This window comes from Streptopelia decaocto (genome assembly GCF_964273445.1).
Source record: "Streptopelia decaocto genome assembly, chromosome: 11".
NCBI classification, from domain to species: Eukaryota; Metazoa; Chordata; class Aves; order Columbiformes; family Columbidae; genus Streptopelia; species Streptopelia decaocto.
In genome coordinates, this window is record NC_138666.1 from 6,498,231 (window position 1) to 6,522,022 (window position 23,792).

Genomic DNA, 23,792 nt, shown 5'->3' on the forward strand with positions numbered 1-23,792 from the left:
ACAGCTCCTGCCCAGCTCCCCGGGGTACAGGAGAGCCCAGCTGCCTGTTTTGAGGATGCACATACTGCCACGACGAATAATGACGGGAAAGACGGCTGTAAGATGGCTATCTTCTAATAGCGCCCATCAGATGGCTATCTCCTAATGGATTCACAACATTAAAAATGCCAGACAATCATTAAATTCATTTAAGGAAGACTTTCTAGTTACAAATGCATCAGACAAAAGCACAGGGCTGTGTACCAGCCTTCCCTTCGGGGCCACGTCGCCACCGCAGCTTCGCTACGCTGAAGCAGCTCCAAAAATCCCAGTTAGCTGGGAACCGGGCGGCATCGCAGTCACTGCCGCGGGGACGGGGCGTACGTTAACTACGGGAATATTTTGGCAGTTTCTGCAGCAGGTTCTGCAGGCCACACCGACCTCTGCGCTGCCGGCACCGTCTGCGCTCACTTGCTGGAAGCGCTGGGGTGTGTATGACTGGATGAGCTGTGGCGGCTGCAGCACAGACGTGCGCTGGAACAAGCTGCAAAGTCTCTACCCACTGGTATCCCAGCCGAGATGAGTTTTGCAAGGTCTCAGCATCCGTGGCAATGGCAACTGGATGAGCCAGAAAGTCCTTCTGCAGGAAAGCTCTTGGCTACAAGGTTGTGACAGCAAATCTGGTGTGGGCACAGACTATATTTCCTATGCTTCCTCCTTTTCCACACACCTGTAAAAGCTGCAAGCGTGGCCCCAGCACCACACAAGCAACATCTACATTAAGTTTTCTCCACCTTCTCTCAGAGCCACGGTGCCTGAGCATTCTCTGAACCTCTTGCATCACCCCCCTGCCTGATCTGATGAATGTGACAAGCATGTAGTAAACAGGTTTGTATTTCCGTAAAATAACGCGGATGTTGAAGCCTGGAGTTTCACAGAGCTCAGATATGTGAGTTACCGCTGCTCAGAGCCAAGTCCTACCTCATCCACTAGTTCTATACTACTGGTCTACTTTTAAACCTGTATCACAGGGAAGTGGCGTGTTTCAGGGCTCTTTGTGAGGTGTCAGGGATTCTTGTGTGCGAAGAGGGGCGAAAAAAAAAAACAGAACGAAGAACTTGACAGAGATTTATTTCATGACTTGACTGGAGGGAGCTAGCTGTTTACAAATCCCACAGACGAACCGCCACATAACTATTCACTTGGGGCTAAACACAAAGGGAACTGGCCACACAACTTTAGCAGCGAAGTAAAAATATCATTAACTGGGCCTTGTAGGTGCTTTCTGACCTCCCTCTCCTGACGGGCCACACATCTTCCCTAAGGACATTCAGTCACTGAGCCAGTAGCGGTTTAATAGAGCAAAGCTATTTACCTTGTAAATAAATTAGAATGTGGGATCACCCTGGCCGTAACAAGATGCTTTGGTCACAATTTAGGTAAAAAGGGACGGTTTGGCACACATGACAGATTATTTTCTTGAATAAGCCACAAGGACACTACCAGCATTGTGCCACTGTTGTGATTTAGGACTTGTAATGCCACACAAAGAAATAATCTTGTGTCACATCCTAGTTACCTATAGCTTCTGGGACTTGAAGCTAGAGAGAGTTTTAGCTGCAAGAAATCACAACAGTCAGGAATAGTTACAATCTCTTCGTCTTTCAACAGGGTTAGGAAGGGTTGTGGCTGTACCTGGATTTCCTGGACCCAGACGGGGAGTGGGAAACTGAGGCAGACGATGATCTGGAATGAGATCTGGAGAGAGAGCGAGACAAGGACCTGGATCGGGAGCTGGAACCGCTGTAGCTGCTGGCACTGCCGCTGATGCTGCCGCTCATGGTCCGCCTGCAAGACAGCAAACAACAGCCTCACCTGGCTGCGCTCTGATGGGAAACGGGGTTAGAAATCACTGATCAGGGACGCTTGGAGCAGAATGCTGTTGTCCTGTGTTGTGTACAAAATCAGTGCTTCTCAAATGTTAATGGTTTCAGATGGTTCTTCTCAACCTTGCATCCCTATTCCTGTTTTCTGCACAGTAGATGTTTTATGCAAGATTGAATAATGCTAATAAGAGCCTGGCAAAGAATGAGCTAAAAGCACCTTAATCCCGTACTGATACCAGAAGCAAATGCTTCCTACAAAGAAAAATTGCAAACTGCTTGACGCAGTGGGACTCGCTGGTATTTCAAGCTATAGAAACAATTCTACACATTTTTTGCAACTATCATACCAGTATTAACAAATAGAACTGTTTGTCATTTGCACAGCAGGGAGAGTGGAGGGCAGGGGGTTTGTGTGGGTATAAGCGCAAAAAGAACCTCTAAGACTGGAGTAAAGATTAAGGGAAGGTGACTAAAGACATCCAAAATTATTATTAATTAGTTAAGGTAAGCGAAACAGAAACTACAACTGACAGAGTTTTTAGGGAAAAGAAGCTGCCACGATCAGTTTTCACCTATGGAGACATAACTGCTCAGCCCAGGCCTTTTCTTCAGCTACCGAGAAGAAATAAGAGATGTAATCCCCACACAAAAATAAGAATTGACTTGTGATACAAAAATAAGAATTGCGATACTTCTGAAAACCTGAACAGAAAACAGACTTACAGCCATCTTCAAAACACAGGAATAAAAGCATCATCCAGTGATCCAAGAAAACCACCTATGCCTTACTGCAGGGATAAAACATTCTTGGCGCTCATGAGACAGACACTTCTATTAAATACACTCCTTGCACACCAAGCTACTGCTTCCACAGACTAGGCACACAGGTATTGTACTGCTATTTCTAAATTAGTAACGTAAGAAGGATGCACAACAAATTTCAGCTGCGCTTCGCCGACCTCGTGTCCCTCTGAGAACAGGCGATGCTACGCACATTTATCCTGTAACATTTCTACATACAGTAGTACAATTGATTAACCTGATAAACTGATTTAAATACAGACAAATGCTCCTTGTTTGAAAACCATCAGAAGCCTCTCTCATTTCAAATGCAAAGGGAGGAGAAAAAGGACAACACAAACCATTAGAGGACAGAGAGAGAACATTCAAAACATTCAGGATGAAGCCAGGAAGAGAGAACAGAGCAGAGGAGGCAGCGAGATGTGTACCAGGGAGATTTTCCTCCGCTCCTCCAGCAGCTCTGCTGGATGCTGATGAACCAGCTCCTGGGACCACACACAAGAAACATTCCCTGCACACTGACACGTGTTTGGAATAAACAGGGCCCAAACCCATCATCACAAATCTCGACCCTCCAACGTGCCAGATCCGCGCTCTGGACCAAACACACCTTTGCTGTGCAGCCTCCACAACCAGTCACTCCCAAACATGCCTTTTTTTTTTTTTTCACACTCTGCTTTTTGGCACATTTGTGGTTGGACTCCATGATCTTAAGGGTCTCTTCCAACCAAAATGATTCTGTGATTTTATGACGTCATGTATTCTCCCCCGACCAACCTTCAGAGACAGAAGCCACTTGCTGTGGGAAGTCATCACATTTCCCCCCAACTCCTTCCCTCTCTCCCCATTTCCTTCCAGCCCCAGGAAATGCATTTCTCCTTTAATCCTGGAGAATCCTTGGAGCTGGTACTCCCAGGAGAAGCCCAGGATCTGCTCTATCTTCCAGCAGATCGAGCCTCACTCCACCTGGCAGCTTTCTTACCTCCTGGGTGGAGTCCTGGTCTGACGTTCCTTCCTTCTCGCCTCTCGATTATCCCCTGGCTTGGCTGGCTCCGGTGCAGCTGTTGTAATTTTAGCGAGCAGCTGAGGGACTGGAAGGGCAGCAAGTTTCTTCACAGATTTTTCACTACAAAAATCAAAATTTTCATGTGCATGATTGATGTTGGTAGATACAGAACACGGACATTTTCAAAAGCTATGAAACGCACTAATGTTTGCTAACTAAGTATTATACAGATAGAGTTGCTGTACCTCTAAGACACTTGGCTATTTCATCAAAATACTGTCAAATAATACAAATTCCCTTAAAGGGATCTGTTTCCCATATTGTAAATCAAGCCACCTCTTCACAGATGAGTTACTATACAACAGCCAATTTTGGAGACATTGTAAATTAACTAATGAAGTAAGCTATATGGAATTGCTATTTCCTATCCGTTTGATTCTTTGCATTTTTATCCAAAACACACACACTTTTTAAAAATCTCCCAGTCAGGTTTCAGAATCAAATGCACAGAGTGTATGCCAAAATGCTCTTTTTCACTCCATCACATGGACCAGGAGGGTGCAAACGTCCCTTGGCTGGCGTTACCCTGCAGAACATTTAACCGGTAATCCCATGTCGCTACACAATGCTTTTTGTGACTTTATTTAGCACCCACTGTGCGAGATGGCAACCACTTTGGCTCTTCATGCTGCTCACTCCTCATCACTCCAACCTCTGCTCTAATAGCTGGTTACTACTCAATATCCCCAGCACTGACATTACACCTAGTATTAACTGGGGCGGAGGTGGATGTCTACATAGAGAAACAGGGACTGTTAATTCCTCCTCTTGTGCTTAAGAATATCTGTATTCATCCCCTGCAGAACACAGGATTAGGTGCATGCGATATTACGCAGCAAAACCAATCCCCATGCCAGAGCTGACTGGTGCCGTGTGTCACCAAACCAGCACTGCAATGGGCACCAGAAGGTGCAAAGACATCACTGCAGGTGGGGAGCGTGTCCTTAGAGGGTGGAACCTTCTGAGTTGAGAAGAAAAAATAACAAAAAAGCAGGTCAATAAGGTACATGAAGTGTGGCAAAGGGGACTGTCCCATATTCTGTAGAATTCAGGGGATTCCCATGATCTAAATTATTAGCAGGTCACCTGAATAGAGGTGACATCACTACGGTGTTGTGTCACCCTCCAACATATCCATAATTTACTACGTATTACAAGAGTTTGTGAAAGAGCAACTTCAAGTATTTAGAGGAGCAGGAGCACTGGCATAATCTGTCAACCCAACAGTTTAATTGCTATAGCACTGTTCTGATTTGTCTCCAATATTAAAAGCAGATGAGGCTGAACTGTTTCTTTATTCTAAGGCTGTGTATTAACTAAAGCTACAGTAATGAATTGAACTTTCTTGTAGCTCCTGTATAAACATATATCTGCACACAGAGAATGTTTAAATAGTAAATCATACATGTGTTTAAATAGTCATGTATACATGACGGGCCTTGATGTGGCCCTTAGGGAGGGAGTTTAGTGGTGGACTTGGTACCGTTAGGTTAATGGCTGGACTCCATCCGAAGTGTCTTTTCCAACCTAAATGATTCTATATAATACTTAAGGACATCGGTACATTTTAACTCAGACTTAATAAGTGAAAGTGTCATCATTTAATTAAGTTTGTGAAGCTAAGCGTTCTTCTACATGGGTCGTATTTTGCATCTTCCATTTCTTCCTTAAACTGTCAAGCAGGTCAGAAGGGTCTGACTCAGGGATTCAGCCACTACTTGGAGGTTTTTCTTCATGGCGTTATCATGACGGAACTGAAGCCTTACCCTTTACCCGCCGCTGGTAACAACTCCCCTTTAGCCTTCGCAAGCGGCTTGTGTGGAGATGGTGTTGGAGAAGGAGAGGGTGAGGATGAGAAGGACCGTGACCTAGAAAGAAGGACAGAAGGATGGAAGATAATTTTCTCCATAAAACAGAAATGTCTAAATAGCATAGAATACTTTTAAACAAAATATGCATCAAACAAAATATTTATATTTATTTTCTGGGATTGCAGAAGGCTTTCCTGGCTTGCAGTGCCAACACTCCCTCCTTTGGCCAGGAGCTGCATCCCAGGAACTAGTCCCTGTGGGTCTGAGCTTACCCCAGTTTCATATCCAGACTCTGCTCAGCAAAACTAACTCCTGCCACCAGAAAACAAAAGGAAAAAATAGGGTCAGCTGCAAGAGAGGGACTCTCAGGTATTCCACACCAACATCTGAAGCTTTCTCAACACTCTCTGTATTCTCTCCTTAGGGAGAATATGTCTATAGGAATGTAAGTAGGATTTTGACTTGCAAGTTCAGTGATTTGTTTCAACTTGCTTTATGTTCCTGTAACTCATAGTGCAGTGACAACCTTTCAAACAGCAGCAAAACAAACAAACAAAACACCACCTTGGGAGAAAGACACAAAAAAATACATCTAACTGGATATCTGTAAATTCTAGAACACAAGGAGAAAAATTAATCAGAGTATATCAAAGCCAACAGATCAAAGGGTAAGAGCTATTTCCCAAGATCAGGACTGACCAAAGAGGCAAATCACCCATGGAGTTCAGTAGATCCAGGGTTCCAGTGATTCATTCTGCTGCCAAGACTGGAAGTGCCCTTCTTGCAGCCTTGAACTCCAGAGAGCCAAGAGGCCTTGGTGACGGGATCACTGGGGAACACTTGGGCACCTGGGTGTTCCTCACCCTCCCACCTCCAGAGAGAGGCACGTTAACCAAAGTGTGTCACTACGCTTGGCGTCATCCTGCAAGGAGCAGCCTGATGCAGGGTGGCTGGGGGAAGGTCAACCTTGAATCCAGACCAACTCCCAGCTGAGACTTTCCTGGGAGAAACCAGCTCTCCAGAAGTGACGCTGTGTGATCCGCTCCAGGTATCTGTGTGATTCCAGCCCTGAAGAGGAGCCTATCTAGGGAGCCAGTTCTCCTACTATGCATATTCCAGACTTGGGAAACTGTCTGCAGGGGGAAGGAAGTGGCAGAATAATAAACCTGCCTCTGTTTAATCAGCATGGGACACCAACATCCTACTTTGAAGTGTCAGGACTATCAGAAGACACAACTGCTTTAATAAAGAAATGTGATTTGCCTCTTTAAATAGAAAATCCAGTGCAACAGAAAAGAGATGCCAGTAACTTTTTTCCAATCATAAAATGCAAATGATGGAAAAGTTTATCGCAGCCAGGCTCCTACAACTGCTCGGCTACCACAGGCATGGGAAACAGCCTGGAACTCGTGGGTGGGGGTACTGGAGAGAGGAGGGGGGTGACTGACATATCTGCTTCATCCAACCACCCAACAGGCTGCCTTGAGCCTTATCATATTTCCCTCCCCCAGGAAAATGGTTTGAATGTTTTATTTCAAGAGTTGCCTATTTGGTTTTAAGTAGCAGCAGAAATAGCTGTTAGCAAGTGTTTGGCAAACACTACAGCATTATTTTCAAAGCCAAGGAGCCTTTACCTAGACCTGCTGCCTGAGAAGGAGCTGTGTCTTGAAGAGCGACTAGAGTAAGAGCTGTAAGAAGATGATCTGGAACGAGATCGCGAGGAACCTGACCCGGAATAGGTGGATGAACGAGAAGAGGACCTGAAAGAAAAGGATTAAAATTCAGCACTTCTTCAGACATCCCCTGAGACCAAGGTCTTGTTTCCTGTATTCTCTTGCCAAGTTCTCAAACACTGCTCCAAAAATTCCCTGCCTTCTCCTGGGTGATCTGCCAGGACTACAGCCTCTCCTCGGTCCCTGCTTTGCTTTTAGAGAGGATCCCGCTGTTGCTAGCCCCTTTGCACCCTTAAATAGGCCTCCCCCTTCTTTAGTTAATGGCTTTCTGTCCCTTTTTGAGAACTCTGTCCACACAATTTTACGCCTTTTCACCAGGCAATCCCCTGGTACGCTGGGTTACACAGGCCTGAGAAAACAGAAAAATCTCAGGTGCAGTGATCCCAGCTATCTGCTTCAGGAGGACTTTGGCTTTTAGATCCCTATCTTCAGTGCAGCATGTTCCTCATTCCTCTCTGATACTTTTCCCCCCCTCTTTTCAGGACCTTCAAGTTCAAACACTTAAAGAAAATGGATCCAGCTTATGCCTCAACTCTCCCAGATTCAGGGTGCACCTTTCTGAAAAGTGTTTTTTATCTCGCTTGCACTGGTTTCCAAGCTTCAATTCAAGCTCCAATTTTTACTGTTTCCAGCTCTTTCTGCTCCTATTAAGCTCAGTTTTCACCTAGGCGAGCTACTGATCATCTTGGACTGCTTCCCAGTCTAATTTCTCTGAAGTGATATTTCCAAGGATGTGTCTTTTCTTAATCTTCGACAGATCACATCACAGCACCCACAGTTAGGTGACCCCTTTAGCTTCCATCTCACTACCTATGCGCTGGTGTCCGCAGCTGTTAACTGAGCAGCAATTCGTGAACTGCTTTCCCAAACATCTCAACATCATCTACGGACCAGAGAGAGCCACGTCACGTTCCCTGACACACTAACAAGGCTCGGATGCCACACGCTCTTTGCCTTCCCTCACCTTGAAGAGCCAGAAGCAGATGCTGAAGAAGCGGAGGTTTTTCGGCGCCTACGGGCACGGCTGGGAGAGACAGAGACGCCAAGTTTCTTTTTGGGGGACTTGGATCGGCGCCAAGGGTCCTTCCATTCATCCGCTCTCTTTGACTGAGCGGCGGTGATGGTGGCGGCCTCCTTCTCCTTCTTTGGTGGCTCAGGTTGACGGCTGGAAAACAAAGGGGAGTTAAGCAGCTGGGAGTTTTTTATGTAGTAAGGCTAATAGAAGCACAGGGCCAGGAAAAGATCTGAGAAATTAATCCTTCATACCAGTATTAGCTCTTAACCTCCACTGCGGGATAATCAGCCTCATTTTGGGGTGACGAAGTGTTAGAACATTTTGTAAATCACTGACTGCAAGCCCATCAAAGCAGCAGGACCTGCAGGTTTTGTGGACTGCTCTGTGGCAGTGACCTGCCAGCTGATTTCAGCTTCAGCTCTTGGCCTTCGGGGATCGGAAAAAGCACACACGAGGAAACTTGGTTCTTCTCATGCCTGTGCCAAGTACGCAGAGCTGGAGCAACCCAAACCTGGCAGAGACCCCCGTGCAATGAACATCCTAAATAGACTGAGGACAGATTTTGGACGTGCATCTGAAACACATTCTCAACACAGCAAACTGCTGGGAACAACCAGCAGGCACCAAGGGAAGAGACTCAGCCCGAATTACCCTCCTCCAGTTCCCTTATCAGGACACCACGTGGGACTGTGTCACCAGCCTTACCGTGGCCAAGAGTCACCCAACTGTTCTCACCAGTACAAAGGGGACAGTTACCTCAGCAGCTGAGCATAAAGCAATTTATAGTGGCTGTTTTATCACCATATTATTCTGTAGGTGCTTATAAAGACCATCAAATATGTGCCTTCCTGTTGTTGATAACCATGAAGATGTGACAAATCAGGCCAGACACCCTCCATCTCCTCCCTTCCTTTTTAAGGTCTCCAGTTGCGTTTCCCCTTTTTCTTTGGTGTTCTGGGTTTCCCTTCACCACCCCGACCCTCTGAAAATAATTCAGTCTTAACTTTTCAGCATCCGCACTGAATAGTTCTGCAAATATTCCAGGCTGAGTTTCTTCAGGCTTAGACTTTATTACCTCTCTTATCTATGGGTGATTTAACTCAGGATTTTTCCTCACCCTTACTCTAATCTGCACACGACTGTTCGATTACCCGCTCGTAACCTTCTCCCTTGTGTTTTATGCAAAGTTTGTGCTTGCTTAAAGGTTTATGAAGTCTGCCATGCTCATCGAATTACCAGTACGACGATGCACTTATTTCTTTTCTCAAAATAATGAACCCTCTTTGCTCTGAGAATTTGGGGGAGGAAAAGCACCTTCCAGCACTGGGTTCAGCCAGTACCACCCCATTAGTCACAGGACCGAAGCAACCACTCCCCACGCGCCTTCCTCCACCTTTTGAGATAAAAAAGCAACCTCCAAGTTTTCTAATAATTCTGTGGAGCATGTTTCTTGCCACAACACTTTTTCAGCAGATGACAGGATAATTAAAGCTCTTCGTTAGCAGCCTGTTCTGCCCTTTGAAGGCTTCACTAGTCACTAAGAGTTCTCATCACCTCCTTGTCTGGCAGTATTAAAACACAGTCTCAACTCAGCTGAAACTCCTGCGGCCTCTCACCTCTTCCCTGACTTCAGAACTTGTATTTGTTGACTTTAAAATCCAGTGCAGCATCCCACTCTTCCCCTATCTTTGCTGACATAACCACAGCAATTTTACAATTTGTCCCACATCTATCTCGGTATATACAGAATTTTATGGGAGGAGAAATTCTTCTTTCACGTTCACCTCTCCCACAAACACCATTCCAGCCTCAGAAGAGGACGCTTACGTATTAGCACACAAAATTGCTGACAGCCTCATAAGAGAGGCCCAGGCAGGGCTATGGCTCAGCATTATTCACTAGCATCTTCATTTAGCACCATCGCCCTTCCAGTGCTGCTCTGACACACATTGTTTAGCACAGCGCATTATTTGCAGTGGGTTGGTCTAGTTTGCCATGTTACAGCCACAACTGTATCTGAGTATCTAATAATGGAGAAAGACCATGACTGAATAAGCGGTTGAGATAGACCGGATCTATTATTAATACTCTGGTAACACCAAATAGTCACAGCCAGGATGAAGCCCTCGCTCCAGCAGATGTAGTATAAACTCATTTTGAAGTCATCTTGACCTCTCGAGTATTTTCAAAGCAGCCAAGCACAAAGCAGGATGAAAACGGGGGTTGGGAACAGCCTACCCACCAAGCAAGGATGCTCAATGCTCTGTGTCCCGCTCTGATGTCCCTTACCAAGGAACCACAGCCTCCATCCTTTGGGAGATGTAGGGGGAATATTCTGCTGACAGAGGTGGGTAGAGGCAGTTCCACCTGGATAAAACCTGCTGAGAAACTTTCCACTGCAGTGGCTGAGGTGACAGAAACACGAAAGCCAACACTAATAAATGACCTTGTCCCTCTCCAGACAGTAGTTTTTAGAAAGGAAAGTCTCCTAAGGAATTTATTCTCTTTCTGTCACAAAAAGCAGCCTGCCCACATTCACATCCCGGGAGCCAGACCTCGGCTCCAACCCCACAGGGGAACAACTCGTGCTGAACTCCACAGCTCGGAGCGAAGACGACTGCGAAAGCAAATCTCATTACTTGCACCTATTACCTGGTTTGATGCAATTCTCTCTTGATGAAGTCATTTTCTGGGGGAAAGGCTTTTTACCCGAGGAAAACCACAACAGAAAGCCTCACGTCTGGAGAGGCTTTAGCTTTTTGACTCAGCAGTAAATACATAACCACACTATAGCCAAGAAAGAAAGACGATGCTCGAGTCAGGACATTTTCAAAGGCTTTCCTCAAGAGTTACCTGTGTGCCCAACATGTAGCATCACCAAATAAACTTGTTCAACTTAATACAAGGGCCCGGTATCTGATGCCGCTTGGCTCGTCTCCTCCAGCGGAATCCAGGATGTCAGAACTGAAAGTAAGCCGGAGGAACCTCCAAGATCCTCACTGACATCTCAACTACAGCCTCTACGAATTTCACCAAAGAGACTATTCGAGGCTCGCAGTCCATGAAATGGTGTTTCAACCGAATTTACTCTTGCATACTGATACCGTGCGGTTAGGCCAACCTAACGTGCTTCAGCTGGCAAAACAATCCACATACTACTGAAGAACGCGAGTGAATTCCCGTCTCCCTTTTTCACCGAATTCCAATTTTTGGGAAACATTTCAGATATTTGAAAATTCACACCCTGATCAGGTAAGCCTATGCCACAAGGTTTAGAAAAAATTAGAGGGAGCAAGAGACAAGATAGACTGACTAAAGCATCTTAATTTCCTTCCAGAGCCACTGCGTCACCAGGGCACGACCAAGCTCTGCAGAGCCTAGCTATTTCCGAAGCCCATTTTAACCTTAAAAATAACTAAAGGCTTTATTTTCCAGAACGAACACGTTAATGCATATTTGTCTGGAATCTAATTACAGCAATCAAGTGGAGAACTGAAGCTGAACGTGGCTTTGGCAATGAGAGGAGGAACAAAGCGCAGGTCCAGCTGGCAGAGGCCAAGCACGGTGCCGCTCAGCCAGCTCCCCGCCGCACGCAAAACGGCTCCCGAGCAAACCCGCTTTGAACCACGGCGCTGAATTCCACAAGACTTTGGACGGGGAAAAGTGGAGTTTTCCTCCTTGTGTATTATGCAAGTGACGCTGCAGCATTTCTAATCTTGGAGGGGAAAATAAGCTTCCTGGGGAAAGTGCTTCCTTCCTTCCTTCCTTCCTTCCTTCCCCCTCCCCGTGGGACGCGGCTCCCACAGGTAACGCAAACCTTGTCACCCACCGTCACCGGTGACGTCAGCCTGGCTCCGGGGCTGCTGTTTTGGCCGGCAGTTACAGCTCAATTTTCTGAAAGAGGAAAGTCCACCAATGATTTAAAAGCCTTTTCGTCTCTTGCAGGAAAGCGAGCGTTGCGTCAGCAGCACCAGCACAAATCTTCCTTCAGTGTCAGTGGAATTTTCCAAGGAAGAGGACGCGAGGAATAACCAGAGCCATGTGTCAAGGCAGTTGTGAAGGGACCCGCAATTGCTGCAAAATAAACTCCAGCAATGTGCATGCACACTGGATCATTTTTCCGTCTATGGCACAGTAAAGTCACTTGTGTGGTTGGAGAGGGACTACAGCTCCCAAAAGCCACCTACGATGGGAAATGCTGAACCTTGGAGCCGCTGCTAATTGATCTTGGTGAAATATTAGCAAAGGATACGCTTTTCTCAGGATGTTTCGATCTAAAGCAGAGTTATCAGTTGCTTAAAAGAAAAAAAATTCTTCAAAGACTGATGGGGCGAGGCTTTTAAATTAAATAGTGGAGATACAATCTGAACCTACAGTATGAAATCATCACATCAGGCAGATAAACATATCGGAGACGTGATCTACCCTAAGGGCTGAGCATTTGACGCCTTGAGAGCCTCCTCGAGATGAGAAGTACCCGCGTGCAGCGATTCTGCCCCAATCTTTGCAACGTTTTAATAAAATCCAGTGTGGGAGATCTCGCCAGTAATTCCATCTCTGAAACGTCAAAGAAAAACACATTGAGATCCACATCTGAGTCACTCGATGCCCTTCATCTTGATTTAGGGTTATAAAATCTTTCTCCTTTTACTGTGGAAGGGGAGGCAGAACATCAAGAACCATGAAGACTAACGAGAACTCCAGTCATCAGAAATGCTTCGTAGAGAACTTTGAAAAGTTTTGCTGATGTAGTTCAGAGAGATTTTATTATTGTTAACTCCCCAAACGAACTGGGAGCATAAACAAAAGCAAAGCTGTCTAACCAGGTTCCATTGCTCCGTCTGGAAGCTGCAGCACAAAAAAAAATGGGGATGTAAACAAGTCATGAGAATGTTTATTGCCAAAGTGTTCCCATGCGGGGCACTAGAGTCTGAAGAACTGCAGAGCAGCACAGGGAGAAGGGAAATCCTCCGAAATCCAATTCTGAGCATTGCTGCACCGTGTAGCACTGAAGGCAACACGGCAGATCTGCTGTGTGTCCAGGGAACACAGGTCCGGCTCAAGACACAGCCAATAAACCTCAGTTCAGCCTGGGAAACGCAACAACCTGGAGCCATTTGCTTCTCTTAACTCGCTGCACCCCAAGAAGCCACTCAGGGAAGGTGCAAACACCTGGAGAACTCATCTGTGTGTCGTGATGGAGGTGACTTTTCCCCTTCAGTGACTCCTCATGGATGTTAAAACTAATTCCGAGCGCTCCAGGGTCCCACCGATGCCTGACTCAAAACCCGGGAGGGCGCAGAGCTGCCTGTCCTGCCTGCTCATCCTCCTCTGACAGGACAAACACGTAAAGGATTTTCTATGAGAAACGGGCAACATTTCCACAGGGAAAACTGACAGAAGACAAAATCTACCAGGCTACCGCACCATCTTTATACAGCAGGATGAGATCATAGAATCAGAGAATCATTTTGGTTAGAAAGAACCCTCAAGATCATCGAGTCCAACCATAACGCATCCCTGGCACTCTGTATCCCTGAGAACCTCATCTCTGTGTCTGTTCAACCCTCCAGGGATGGTGACTTCACCACTGCCCTGGGCAGCCTGTTCCAAAGCCCAACAGCCCTCTGGGGGAAGAAATTTTCCTTAATATCTGTTCTTACTAAACGGAGCAAAACACCCAGTTCCATTTGAGCAACAGCGGCTTTTGTACAGAGCCCCTACATGCCAAAAATCGGCAGCGGATCCAGCTGGTGGCACGGGGAGACCACCAGGAACTGTGGGGAAGGACGACGACGACCCAGGAACACTTAGAATTACAGATACTTCAAAAAAAAAAAAAAAAAGAGTTCAGTTGGTTTGCGATTGCACATGAATCACTCCATTTGCATTCCCTTACTTTTGCCACTCCTTTATCTAATCAACCTCATTCCAACACTTTCTAACTTGCAAGCCTTGGGTAACCTGCATTCATCGATTTTATAGAGCATCCCATAACTGGGGGCTGCTGCCACCCTAACAGAAGCTGAGGAATGAACATTCTGTTTCTTTCGAGTTTTACACAGGATTTATGATTTGCTACAGAACAGCTGCCCTTTCTGACATTGCTTTAAATTTTACCGTGGCCCTATTTGCAGGTGTTATTTTTATTTTTTTAATGGCTGCATAAGTGCACTCCATCAATAGGCTTTAGCGCAGCTGAGGAAAACTTCCTTCCAGAAAAACTGTTGTGTGTGCAATAATCACAGGACAGTTGCCCGGGACGTTGCTCCTTCCTGGCAGCTTCACTGTCACCTCCTGTCCGGACTCTGGGACATTTCAGGACAACAGCTGCCTCCTCACCCCACGGATTCTGAGGTCTGTATCATGGACTCTGACCAAACTTGTCTGCGTGGAAATAGCTTTTAGGTGACACTTCAGGACAAGTCTGCTGCCCTCGCCAGCGGGTCCAATTCCTTAACGTCCCTCAGTGCTTTGGAAATACAACTGCTAACAGGTCCCATGATATGAACTGCATTGCCTAACATGCTCCTGAAACAATCAGATTCACTTGGATGATGGCAGGATAAAGACCTGTGCAACAATAGGAGGATTAAAGCAAATTACTGTGTGTGCAAGGCCTTCGCTTGCAGCTAAAGGCCAGCAGCCCAGGTAAGAACACCTTGTACTGCACTAAGTCTCTGCAAATATTTCATGCCGTTTCTTTATCCCTGAAATGCTTTGCACAACAGTGAGCTAGACTGGCAAGGTAGAGATACAAAGCAGAAATCTTGTACTCAGCAAAAATCAGTCACAGCCTGGGGCATCAGAACTTGTTCTGGAGACAGGAGCACGAGGACAGCCAGCCAAGTTATCCCTCTGATCCACCAGCAGTGTCCCAGCTTGTTTAAGTGTGTGGTGTCTGACAAGGGAGGAGGAGGAGAGGGAAGAATGACTTAGTAAAGACTTAGCATTGCAATCTGAGATTATAAACTTCTTGGGGTGCTCATCTTAATCTTGGGGGGAAGGGGGAATAAAAAAAACAAAACCAAAAAAACACACAAAACAAAACAACAACAAAAAAAACCACAACAAAAAACCCCAAAGCACAAAGCAGCCATTGCATGCTCCTTCAGAAAAGGCCAATCCGACACCCAAACACTGCAGCCTCTTCTTTTAAAGGGTTCAAGGAACATTTGGCACCGAGTCTCTCAGGGTTTACAACCTTTGTTGTTTGTTAAATTCTAATCCTCCTCATTTGTAGCAAGCAGCGATGCCAGGAAGTCCTCTGGCTTCTGTGTTACTAACCTTAACTACTCTACTGTTGTTTAGAGATCAGATTAAGCCTTCCTGCTTTCAATATAAGGGAAAGGGAATTTGTTTTCACATTCCTGGCTATTTGCTTTTTGAGTTTTCTTCCACCCCTTTTAACCCCGCATTCCATATATCACGGTTTAGTCCTTCCTCCGGCCTCTACTCGATGGAGCTCACAAGCTGTTGGACAGACCGGCATCTACCTGTAACGACAGACACCCTCAGCAGTGCCGTTGGCAAAGCTTCTCGCCGGTTACACAACCTCTGGGGAGCAGTTTTCCCGTCTCCCCAGCTCGTTGGGAAGGGAAGAGCAGGCGCGCGTGGGCTCTGGCTGGAAGCGGCGCTGCCTTTGCTGCAGGAATGTTAACGGGCAGCTCGGCGCGTGACGACGCCTGGAAAGGCCGGACCTGCCAAAAAGCTGGGATGCAGTGATTAGGGAAAGCCCGGAGTCTATAAATAGAGCCGCAGGTGAGGGTTACGCCACCATTGGGCATCCTGCTGCCCGCGAAACGCGAAGCAATCGCAAGCGTTTTACACATTAAACAAACTCAGGAGCTGTTTAATCCCGAGGTGCCAAACCTGACCCTCCACAAAGGTATTTGGAGAAAAGGTGAGATGGCTTGAATGGCCGCGTTGCCACGAGGAAGTTTGGAACCTGTCAAAAAAGGTGACGTGGGAGAAAACGGCATTGCCCAGAGCCAGGTCACACCGCAAAGGGGACAGTGGCTGCTGAGGAATGCTGCTGGAGGAGGGGTGTCTGCGCCAAGGGAAAAGAAGTTATCTTGGAATCATTCTGGTTGGAAGAGACCCCCAAGATCATCAAGTCCAACCATAAATGCTTTCACTGTGTTTAAAAAAAGCTTTTTAAAAAAACCTTACTCCTGCAGTTTTATTTTCTCTCCAAACACCCACACACCTGTAAATTCTGTGGCAAGAGTGTTCATGTTGACATGGGTTTCAGCTGAAGTGCCACTGAGACACGTGGAGATCTGCCCTCTGCCGCACAGGGCTGTGGGCTTTGCTCCTAAGTGCTCCCATTAATTCCACTCTATGAGCAGATACAGTGTGTAAGTGCTGACCTCAGATTTTTTTCCTTTAAGATTTTAAAGCTTTACACTCAGTACTAGCTCCCTATTCAACACAAAAATTAACCACAAAAATAACAAATGCTTCTTGCCACCCAGTTTTAAAGCCCCACGAGATACAAAAGCCAAATCGAACCCTGCTCGCTGAACCCCCCCCGGCCCTATGGTCACCAGGGTTGCAGGTTGGGACAAGGCTGAGGACATTTCCAATAGCAGATTCTCTATGATCCACTTTGAGAAAGAACAGCAGACTTAGAACAAAAAAAAGGACTCTCTTTAATTTAGCAAGACTCATCTTAAGCCTGATTTGGAGATCCAAGAGGCATCCCCAGCTCTCTTAAATAGTGCTTATACCAGAGGGGGGGACACAGGAGGGGACATGGAGACCTGCATCCACAGAGCATGTAATGTCACAGACACCAGAAACCCCGTCTCAGGACAGGACAGACGTGGACCTGTTGGAGAGGGGCCTGAGGAGGCCACGAAAATGATCTGAGGGCTGGAACAGGCTGAGAGAGTTGGGGTGTTCAGCCTGGAGAAACTCCAGGGAGATTTAATGTGGCTATTCCAGACTTAAAAGGGGCCAATAAGAAAGATGAGGACAGAATTTTGAAGAGGATCTCTTGCAATAGGACAAGGGAAGATGGTTTTAAACTAAATACAAAGCCCCAGCACCAGTGTCAAGGGAAGGAGGAACCAGCAGAATCATCCTTGCGTGCGGTGATCCCGGTCACAGTGACAGTTAATGACTAACAACTCGAGCTGCCAATCAGCTGATGTCACTTTCATCATCATCATCACATGGTTCTGGACAGCAAGACCTCTTCAACACTAACCCAATGACAGCACAAACCAACAGCAAATGTGGTAATTAAGGTGCAGAAATTATGGTTGTAAGTAAAGATTATAATTAAATGTAGCATACAATTAAAAGTATTCCTATAACCACTCTGGCACTGCTGCTGCAAAGTGCTCACAAGACACATTCAAACTGTTCTGAAACTGTGACTTCCTCTTGGAAAAAAGGGTCATCACCAAAAATCAGCTTTCCATATAGTAACACCAATAAAAAATTCTGGGTCAGAAGACTAATCCCTGCTCCCACCTGAAACCACACAATTCCACACGGCACCTCAACGCCCTTCAGCAAGAAATTTGATACTTTCCCCTAATTCTGAACCAAAAGATGCTGTCTTATGGGAAGTTCTAATGTCACAAGTTCTAGATTCAGCTGTGATATTTATATAGCACTTTACAAAATATACTTAACACACTGGTAAGCCACGGTACTTAAATAATTGACAGAGAAACAAAATGGGAAACACTACTGAAATTCTGAGACTTTTAGTCTGTCTGGTTCAATTTTCTCCTTCACACAGGTCAGAACCAGGATTTTCAGAATAAAACGGGCAGTCAGAGTCAAGAAACCTGGCTCCACGCTGCAGTTCCACCACAATGCCTAGCAGAACTCAGCAGAGAATCACTTCAAGGCACATAGTCCCTTTACCTTTTCAAGCCTCTTTTGGGAGTTTTACCTAATAAATCTCCAGATGCTTCTGCCCTCCACAAACTCCCAAACCAGCCCTGATTTATCTCAGAAGACATTTGTCAAGGCCTCACGGGGAGTCATCACCATCCGCAGGACTCTCTCAGCACTGGCGCTCAGCCAGCCTCCCAAAACGTACTTGAGCCTCAAGGGAACAGGGACAAGCTGCACATTTCCATCCCTACAGGCTGCAGGACAGCCGCTCTCCTCCCTTCACAGTCAGGTTACGCACGCTCGGTTCTTAGTGATGATTTAGCTCCACTTAGTGGCCAGCAAGTCTCATTTAAAGCGTTGCCTTTTTCTTCAAACCACCACTTTACTCAAGAGCTGTGGACAAAAGGGATCTCCTCCGCTCTGATCAGCATGAGCCTAAACCAACTAAACCAATACCAGCTAAAACGTCAAGTCTGATTCCAGCAAACACTTACCTCGGTAGCAGCGGAGACCGGGGCTTTGGTTTTTCTTTCTCCTTCTCGCGTTCCCGGTCCCTGTCCCGGTCTCGGTCCCTGTCCCGGTCCCTGTGCTGCCTGTCTTTCTCGTCTCTCTTCACCCGTTCTCTCTCCCGTTCCCACTCTTCTTTCCGCCGCTGGCGTTCCTTGTCACGCTCCCGTTCCCTTTCTCGTTCTCGCTCCCGCTGGCGCCGCTCCCGTTCCCGCTCTCGCTCTCTCTCGCGTTCCCTTTCTCGTTGTCTGTTCTCTCTTTCCCTTTCCCGTTCTCGCTCTCTTTCCTTTAAAAAGAAAAGAGAAATCATTGTTGACGCTGCAGTGACATCTCCTAAGAAAGCAGGCAGCAAGGTTTCAGAGTCTTGGACCGTGAACAATTACATACACCCTCCCATGTTAGAGCAAAGTATTGCGATAAATAATAATCTGGAGCTTTCTGGCCATCACCATTTGCTGAGCAGGCAGAAAATGGAGAGAGACAAAACACTGCATCATATTCATCATAGTTGTAATTTTCAAAGGCAACAGCCAAAGATTGATTTGGCTTATTACGCTTATTAAAGAAATGCATTGATGTTCACAAGTATTTACTCTCATTGCTAATCATGTTTATAACAAGCTAATTAGCTTTAAAAACAAGCACCATGAAAATAATTGACGGTGCATCACATGCAACAATAGTGAGGACGGGCTCCTGTTTATGCACTGTTTCTGTAGAACAGCAAGATCTTCCAGCCAAAGGAAAGTCACTTTTTAAAGGAAGTGAGAAATAGCCACTGAAAAGCTCCCCACCGAGCAAGATTTATTATTTTTGCCACCACTCTTGAGGCACCACAGTTCACTTGAGGGCAAAACGAAGCAGAAGAAAAAGTATTTTCCCTGGGCTCTGCACCTCCCAGCAGTGCAACACCAACCAAGCACATCTGGAGTTTCAGCAACGGGCTGGATGCTCTTCTCCTCCTCTGACTCAATCCACTCATGTAACTCGACCAGCAGTGGACAGTCACCCTGGAGCCTCTGTCTGTACACACAGCATGCCTGCCCAAACATAATCCCTTCCGTCTGTCCCCATAACTAACGGGCAAACCGTTCTTCAGTCGGGTTGTTTCCTGGAAACTCCCTCCCTCTCCAATGTTTCCAAGAACTGATGCAGATCACAGAATTGTTTTGGTTGGAAAAGACCTTTAAGATCACTGAGTCCAATCTTGCACTGGACTGCAGTAAAGTTAATAAGCGCCGCACAACTGCCTGGTGCACAGAGAAGAGGACAGTGCATGTGGAGAGGAACCTCCTCCCCATCTCAGAGATGCTTTTGCCTTCATCAAGCTGAATCAGAACATCCTCCCATTCCTGTGCCTATGGTGTGTTCTGTACAGTAATTAAGTCATGATTTAACTATTTGTAAGACGAAGCATTGTGAAAATACATGAAAAGCCCTGTTTCAATCGCTGCACTGGAAACGTGCAAGAACAAGAAACACCTGGAAGAAAAGTCGAAAGGAAAAGCGCGGAAGGGGGTTATTACCTTACTTACTCTGTAGTTACGGTATGGATCTGGGTCTGTGTACTGAACCCTGAAATTCTCATACTGCCCACCACGCCAGAACCGTTCTATTTCATAGTCATAATAGGGATCTGTATAGGGATCAAGCCTACAATAAAAAACAGGGAAGGTTAGAGAGGGAAATATCACTCTGTCACCATAGAGAAACACTACGTATTCTAGGTCAGGTCTTAGTCACTGTGCACTGACCGGAAAAATCATGTTCAGTGGAGTACGACCGTAAAAAGTGGTTTATTTTCTACACATCCCAAATGGACAGAAACAGTCTTTTTTTAAGTGAAGCTTATCAGAGAAAAGCACAAACCTTTCTTGATAAACACACAAAAAAAGAAACACTACAAACTAAATTCAGCCTTCAAATCAATGCGGTAAAAATACAGAAACACCAAATTGCTTTTTATAGCCACTTCAAACGTCGGCAAACGGAAAGAACATGTTTTGCCTCATTGATTTAGAGCTGCGTTTTCTGTCCATGCACACACGGCTGATCGGTGGAACAGATTGGGATCTCCGACTCCCCTGCCATCGGAGGGGGTGGGTGCATCCCAGTGCCACCAGTACAGGACAAGCTGTTGCTGAGCTTTCCACTGGGAGAAGCCAAGCTTCGGGCTCTGGCCAGCAACGCTCTGCCCTACATAGCCTGGAATGACTCCATGCAGTGCAGGTAACCGCATCTGCAACTGATATTTTCCCTGGAAAACAAGTGCTGGTCCCCCAGCACAGATATCGACTGGCAAACACAGAGCACACCCTGCCCAGTTGCAAAACTATAATTACTTTTGGGGATGAAAACAATCTAACCCCCCACCCCCATCCTTAAATCTGCAATGTTTCCACTATTTGATCATTTCTATTAATGTTATTTGATGTTTTTTTAACAATATCTAATCCTTGCCAGTCACCTGGAGTGAAAATATCAGATCCACTGTAAAGGTGGGGAGGTGGGTACAGGAAACAAGAAACTTCCAGGGCCACAGAGGAGTCAGTGGCAGAACTAAGATTATAAAGCAAGTGCTCTCAAATTCCAGATTATCCATAGTGAGACTCTGACTTGTACCTATGAGGAATAAAGGGCCCACTTTCGCATTTTAGAAGTGCCAAATAATCTAAAACAGGGTAAGATGCGTTGCCCTGCGAGTCAAGCAGCTGTTATTTCTTTCAGTGTGTTTAAACAGCTTAAGATTTCTATTTTTGTCCAAAATGATAAGCCAAGGGAAAGAGTACCAGGGAATCTTGGATAATGATGCTTAATTCAACAAACTCCTGATGCCAACCAGTCAAAAGTTTGCATTCAGCGACATCAGGTGTTCAAAGAGACACACAAAAAATCTCAAGCTCCATCAAAAAAGGAAACTCTCTACTTTTTAACCCAGCCTCAAGTCCAGATCTCCCCATTCCCTTCCTATAACATTTGTGGACATTTTGTTCATTTAAACAAGCATCACCTGCTGTGCATTTAGATAATTCAGTGCTTAGATCCTTTGGCGAATAATTGGTATGACCCAAAAAATAACATCTGACTGGACAGTGGTCTGTGGCCTGGGAAGTTTTTAGAAGTGCAATGGAGAAAGGAAAGGAAATATTTTCTTACAGTTGCAACAGTACTGGAATCAAAGACCTGCTTACCCATAGTTAATGTTTTCTTTGATGTCCACCTCCCTATAGTTTTTCGAAAAAGAAAAAGGGATTCATGAACTATTTAGACATCCTCATATGTCACAAGACAGTCCTGAAAGCATTTATTAACATCCCAGCTGCACCACCAGTGCTCAGTTTGCTGCAATCTGTGCAACAAAGTGTTTGTGAGAGAAAAATCACCATTTTCTAGAGCTCACAGCAGCAGCAACTTCAGAATTTTTGCCTTTACACACAATGAAGATATTTTAATGCCAGAGTCTGGTTATGCATAAAGGCGCTTGAATTTTCAGGAATTCCATTTGTTTGATTACTTCTGTGTAACAATGGCAGATGCAATACACTTTTTCTTGACTACATGAAAAAAACAGAAAATCCTGTACCTAAGACAACAATTCTTACAGCAGTCAGGCAGTAGCATAAAATAACAGAACGTTTATGCTAGTTTTCATATACAGTCCTAAAACAAAGATACTATACGGTCAACCCACAGAGCACTGATGAGAATATGTCCCAGGTGCGACTGAAAACCTCAGAGAAGACCAAAATATAGACTGATTTCTACACAGGAAAATATTAATATGAGGCAACTGTTCAGTTACAGTCTGCAGAACTGAGTCAATCGCTTCTTTTTAAGACAGGGAAAGGAATTAAACTCCAGAGCAAAGCAAAGACTACAGAACAAAAGCTTAACCTGCTCCTTTTCAGAGCTTCTTTTTGCAGTTCATTCTCTCTAAGACAGACAGAACCAAACCTTGCAAACACATTCTCTGTGAGTAGAAATAATCCATAATCTGCACAGGTAGGAAGAACAGAGGATGTGTAAGCAAGAGCAAAACAGAGATTTGCCTGTATTCCTGCAGAACACAAGCCTCTCTCTCTCAAAAATCGTTTTTGCATTTGATTTCTTGGCTCAAGAACTACTAACAAGTGTACCAGAGCTGACTTATTTATCCTTGCACCTTCTTCTGCCGTGACAGGAGTACGTCTGGGGTGTCCAACATCTTTTGTTTAACCTCCTTAAAAAAACAATCCCCGAAACACTTAAGTTCAGGGTGTTTGCTTTGGTCCAGGCCATGCCCTGACGACTAACAGGTTTGCTTTCTGAGCAGCGTCTTACTAAATAGTTTATCTGGGACTGGTCAAGATGTTTGTTAAGACCAGTTGCTGTGGCAATGCCCTTGCAAATAAACACCCAGCTGGTTGATAGGGTACAAGTGCTGCCCTGGAGCTCTCAGACTTTGAGCATAATGCAACTTTGCAGCCCCAGCTTTTGAATTTTAAAACTCTTGTGGGTTGGAATAAGAAAAACAAGAGGAAAAAAAAAGTCAGAAGAATGCACTGATGTGAGGCAGGTAATGCACAACTAGCTAGTGTCCTGGAGGGACCAGCGTGCCAATGACATTGAAGGCAGAAAAGTTTAAAGATTACTGGAAAGGAAGGTGGAGTTTAACTGGAGTGACTGAAGGCAGCTCAAGTTTTTAACGGGTGTTCACACTCCTCAATGGAAGTTGTTTCCATTTTCTGAGGTGAGCATTCCTCCAATTTGGAGGAACATGTGAACCAAACTCTGCTGCATTGCACAACATTTCCCACCCATCTGTCCCATGTACAAAATCAAGACTGCATCTTACGCTGTATCTCTGACGTCTCGGGTGATGCGGTAATTCCAGTCGCGGAAAAACTCGTTTTCTTTGTCAAATTCACGCTCGTCTTCTCCGATAGTCACAGTGAACCTCTTCTCCTCAAAGTCAGGCTCCTGCTCTTTTCTCATAGTTGCTTTTTTTAATACCTGCCATAATATAAACATAAAAACATTATAAAGAGAGAACATTTCTGAGGCACAGAGAAATAGAGCATTAAAAATCCTTCGCTTGGGAGAAACCTGCTCTTTCAACTACTTTTACACAAGTCTCATCAATGTGCAGGACACTGG

General features: G+C 45.5%; 1 protein-coding gene across 11 annotated transcripts in view; it reads right to left on the reverse strand.

Annotated features, from left to right (window-relative positions):
• Positions 1-23,792, reverse strand: part of ZC3H18 (zinc finger CCCH-type containing 18) — a 49,263-nt gene that overhangs the window by 7,592 nt on the left and 17,879 nt on the right. For 6 of the 11 annotated variants that reach the window (XM_082063129.1, XM_082063128.1, XM_082063135.1 and 3 more), the window contains 9 exons: positions 23,491-23,648; positions 21,848-21,880; positions 20,183-20,309; positions 18,644-18,942; positions 8,241-8,441; positions 7,178-7,303; positions 5,499-5,600; positions 3,649-3,792; positions 1,675-1,827 (listed from right to left, as the gene is read on the reverse strand). In XM_082063129.1, the coding sequence (XP_081919255.1) occupies positions 1,675-1,827; positions 3,649-3,792; positions 5,499-5,600; positions 7,178-7,303; positions 8,241-8,441; positions 18,644-18,942; positions 20,183-20,309; positions 21,848-21,880; positions 23,491-23,648 (1,343 nt within the window). The remainder of the gene's footprint in view (positions 1-1,674; positions 1,828-3,648; positions 3,793-5,498; positions 5,601-7,177; positions 7,304-8,240; positions 8,442-18,643; positions 18,943-20,182; positions 20,310-21,847; positions 21,881-23,490; positions 23,649-23,792) is intronic. The other 5 variants (XM_082063133.1, XM_082063132.1, XM_082063127.1 and 2 more) reach the window with 3 other exon arrangements.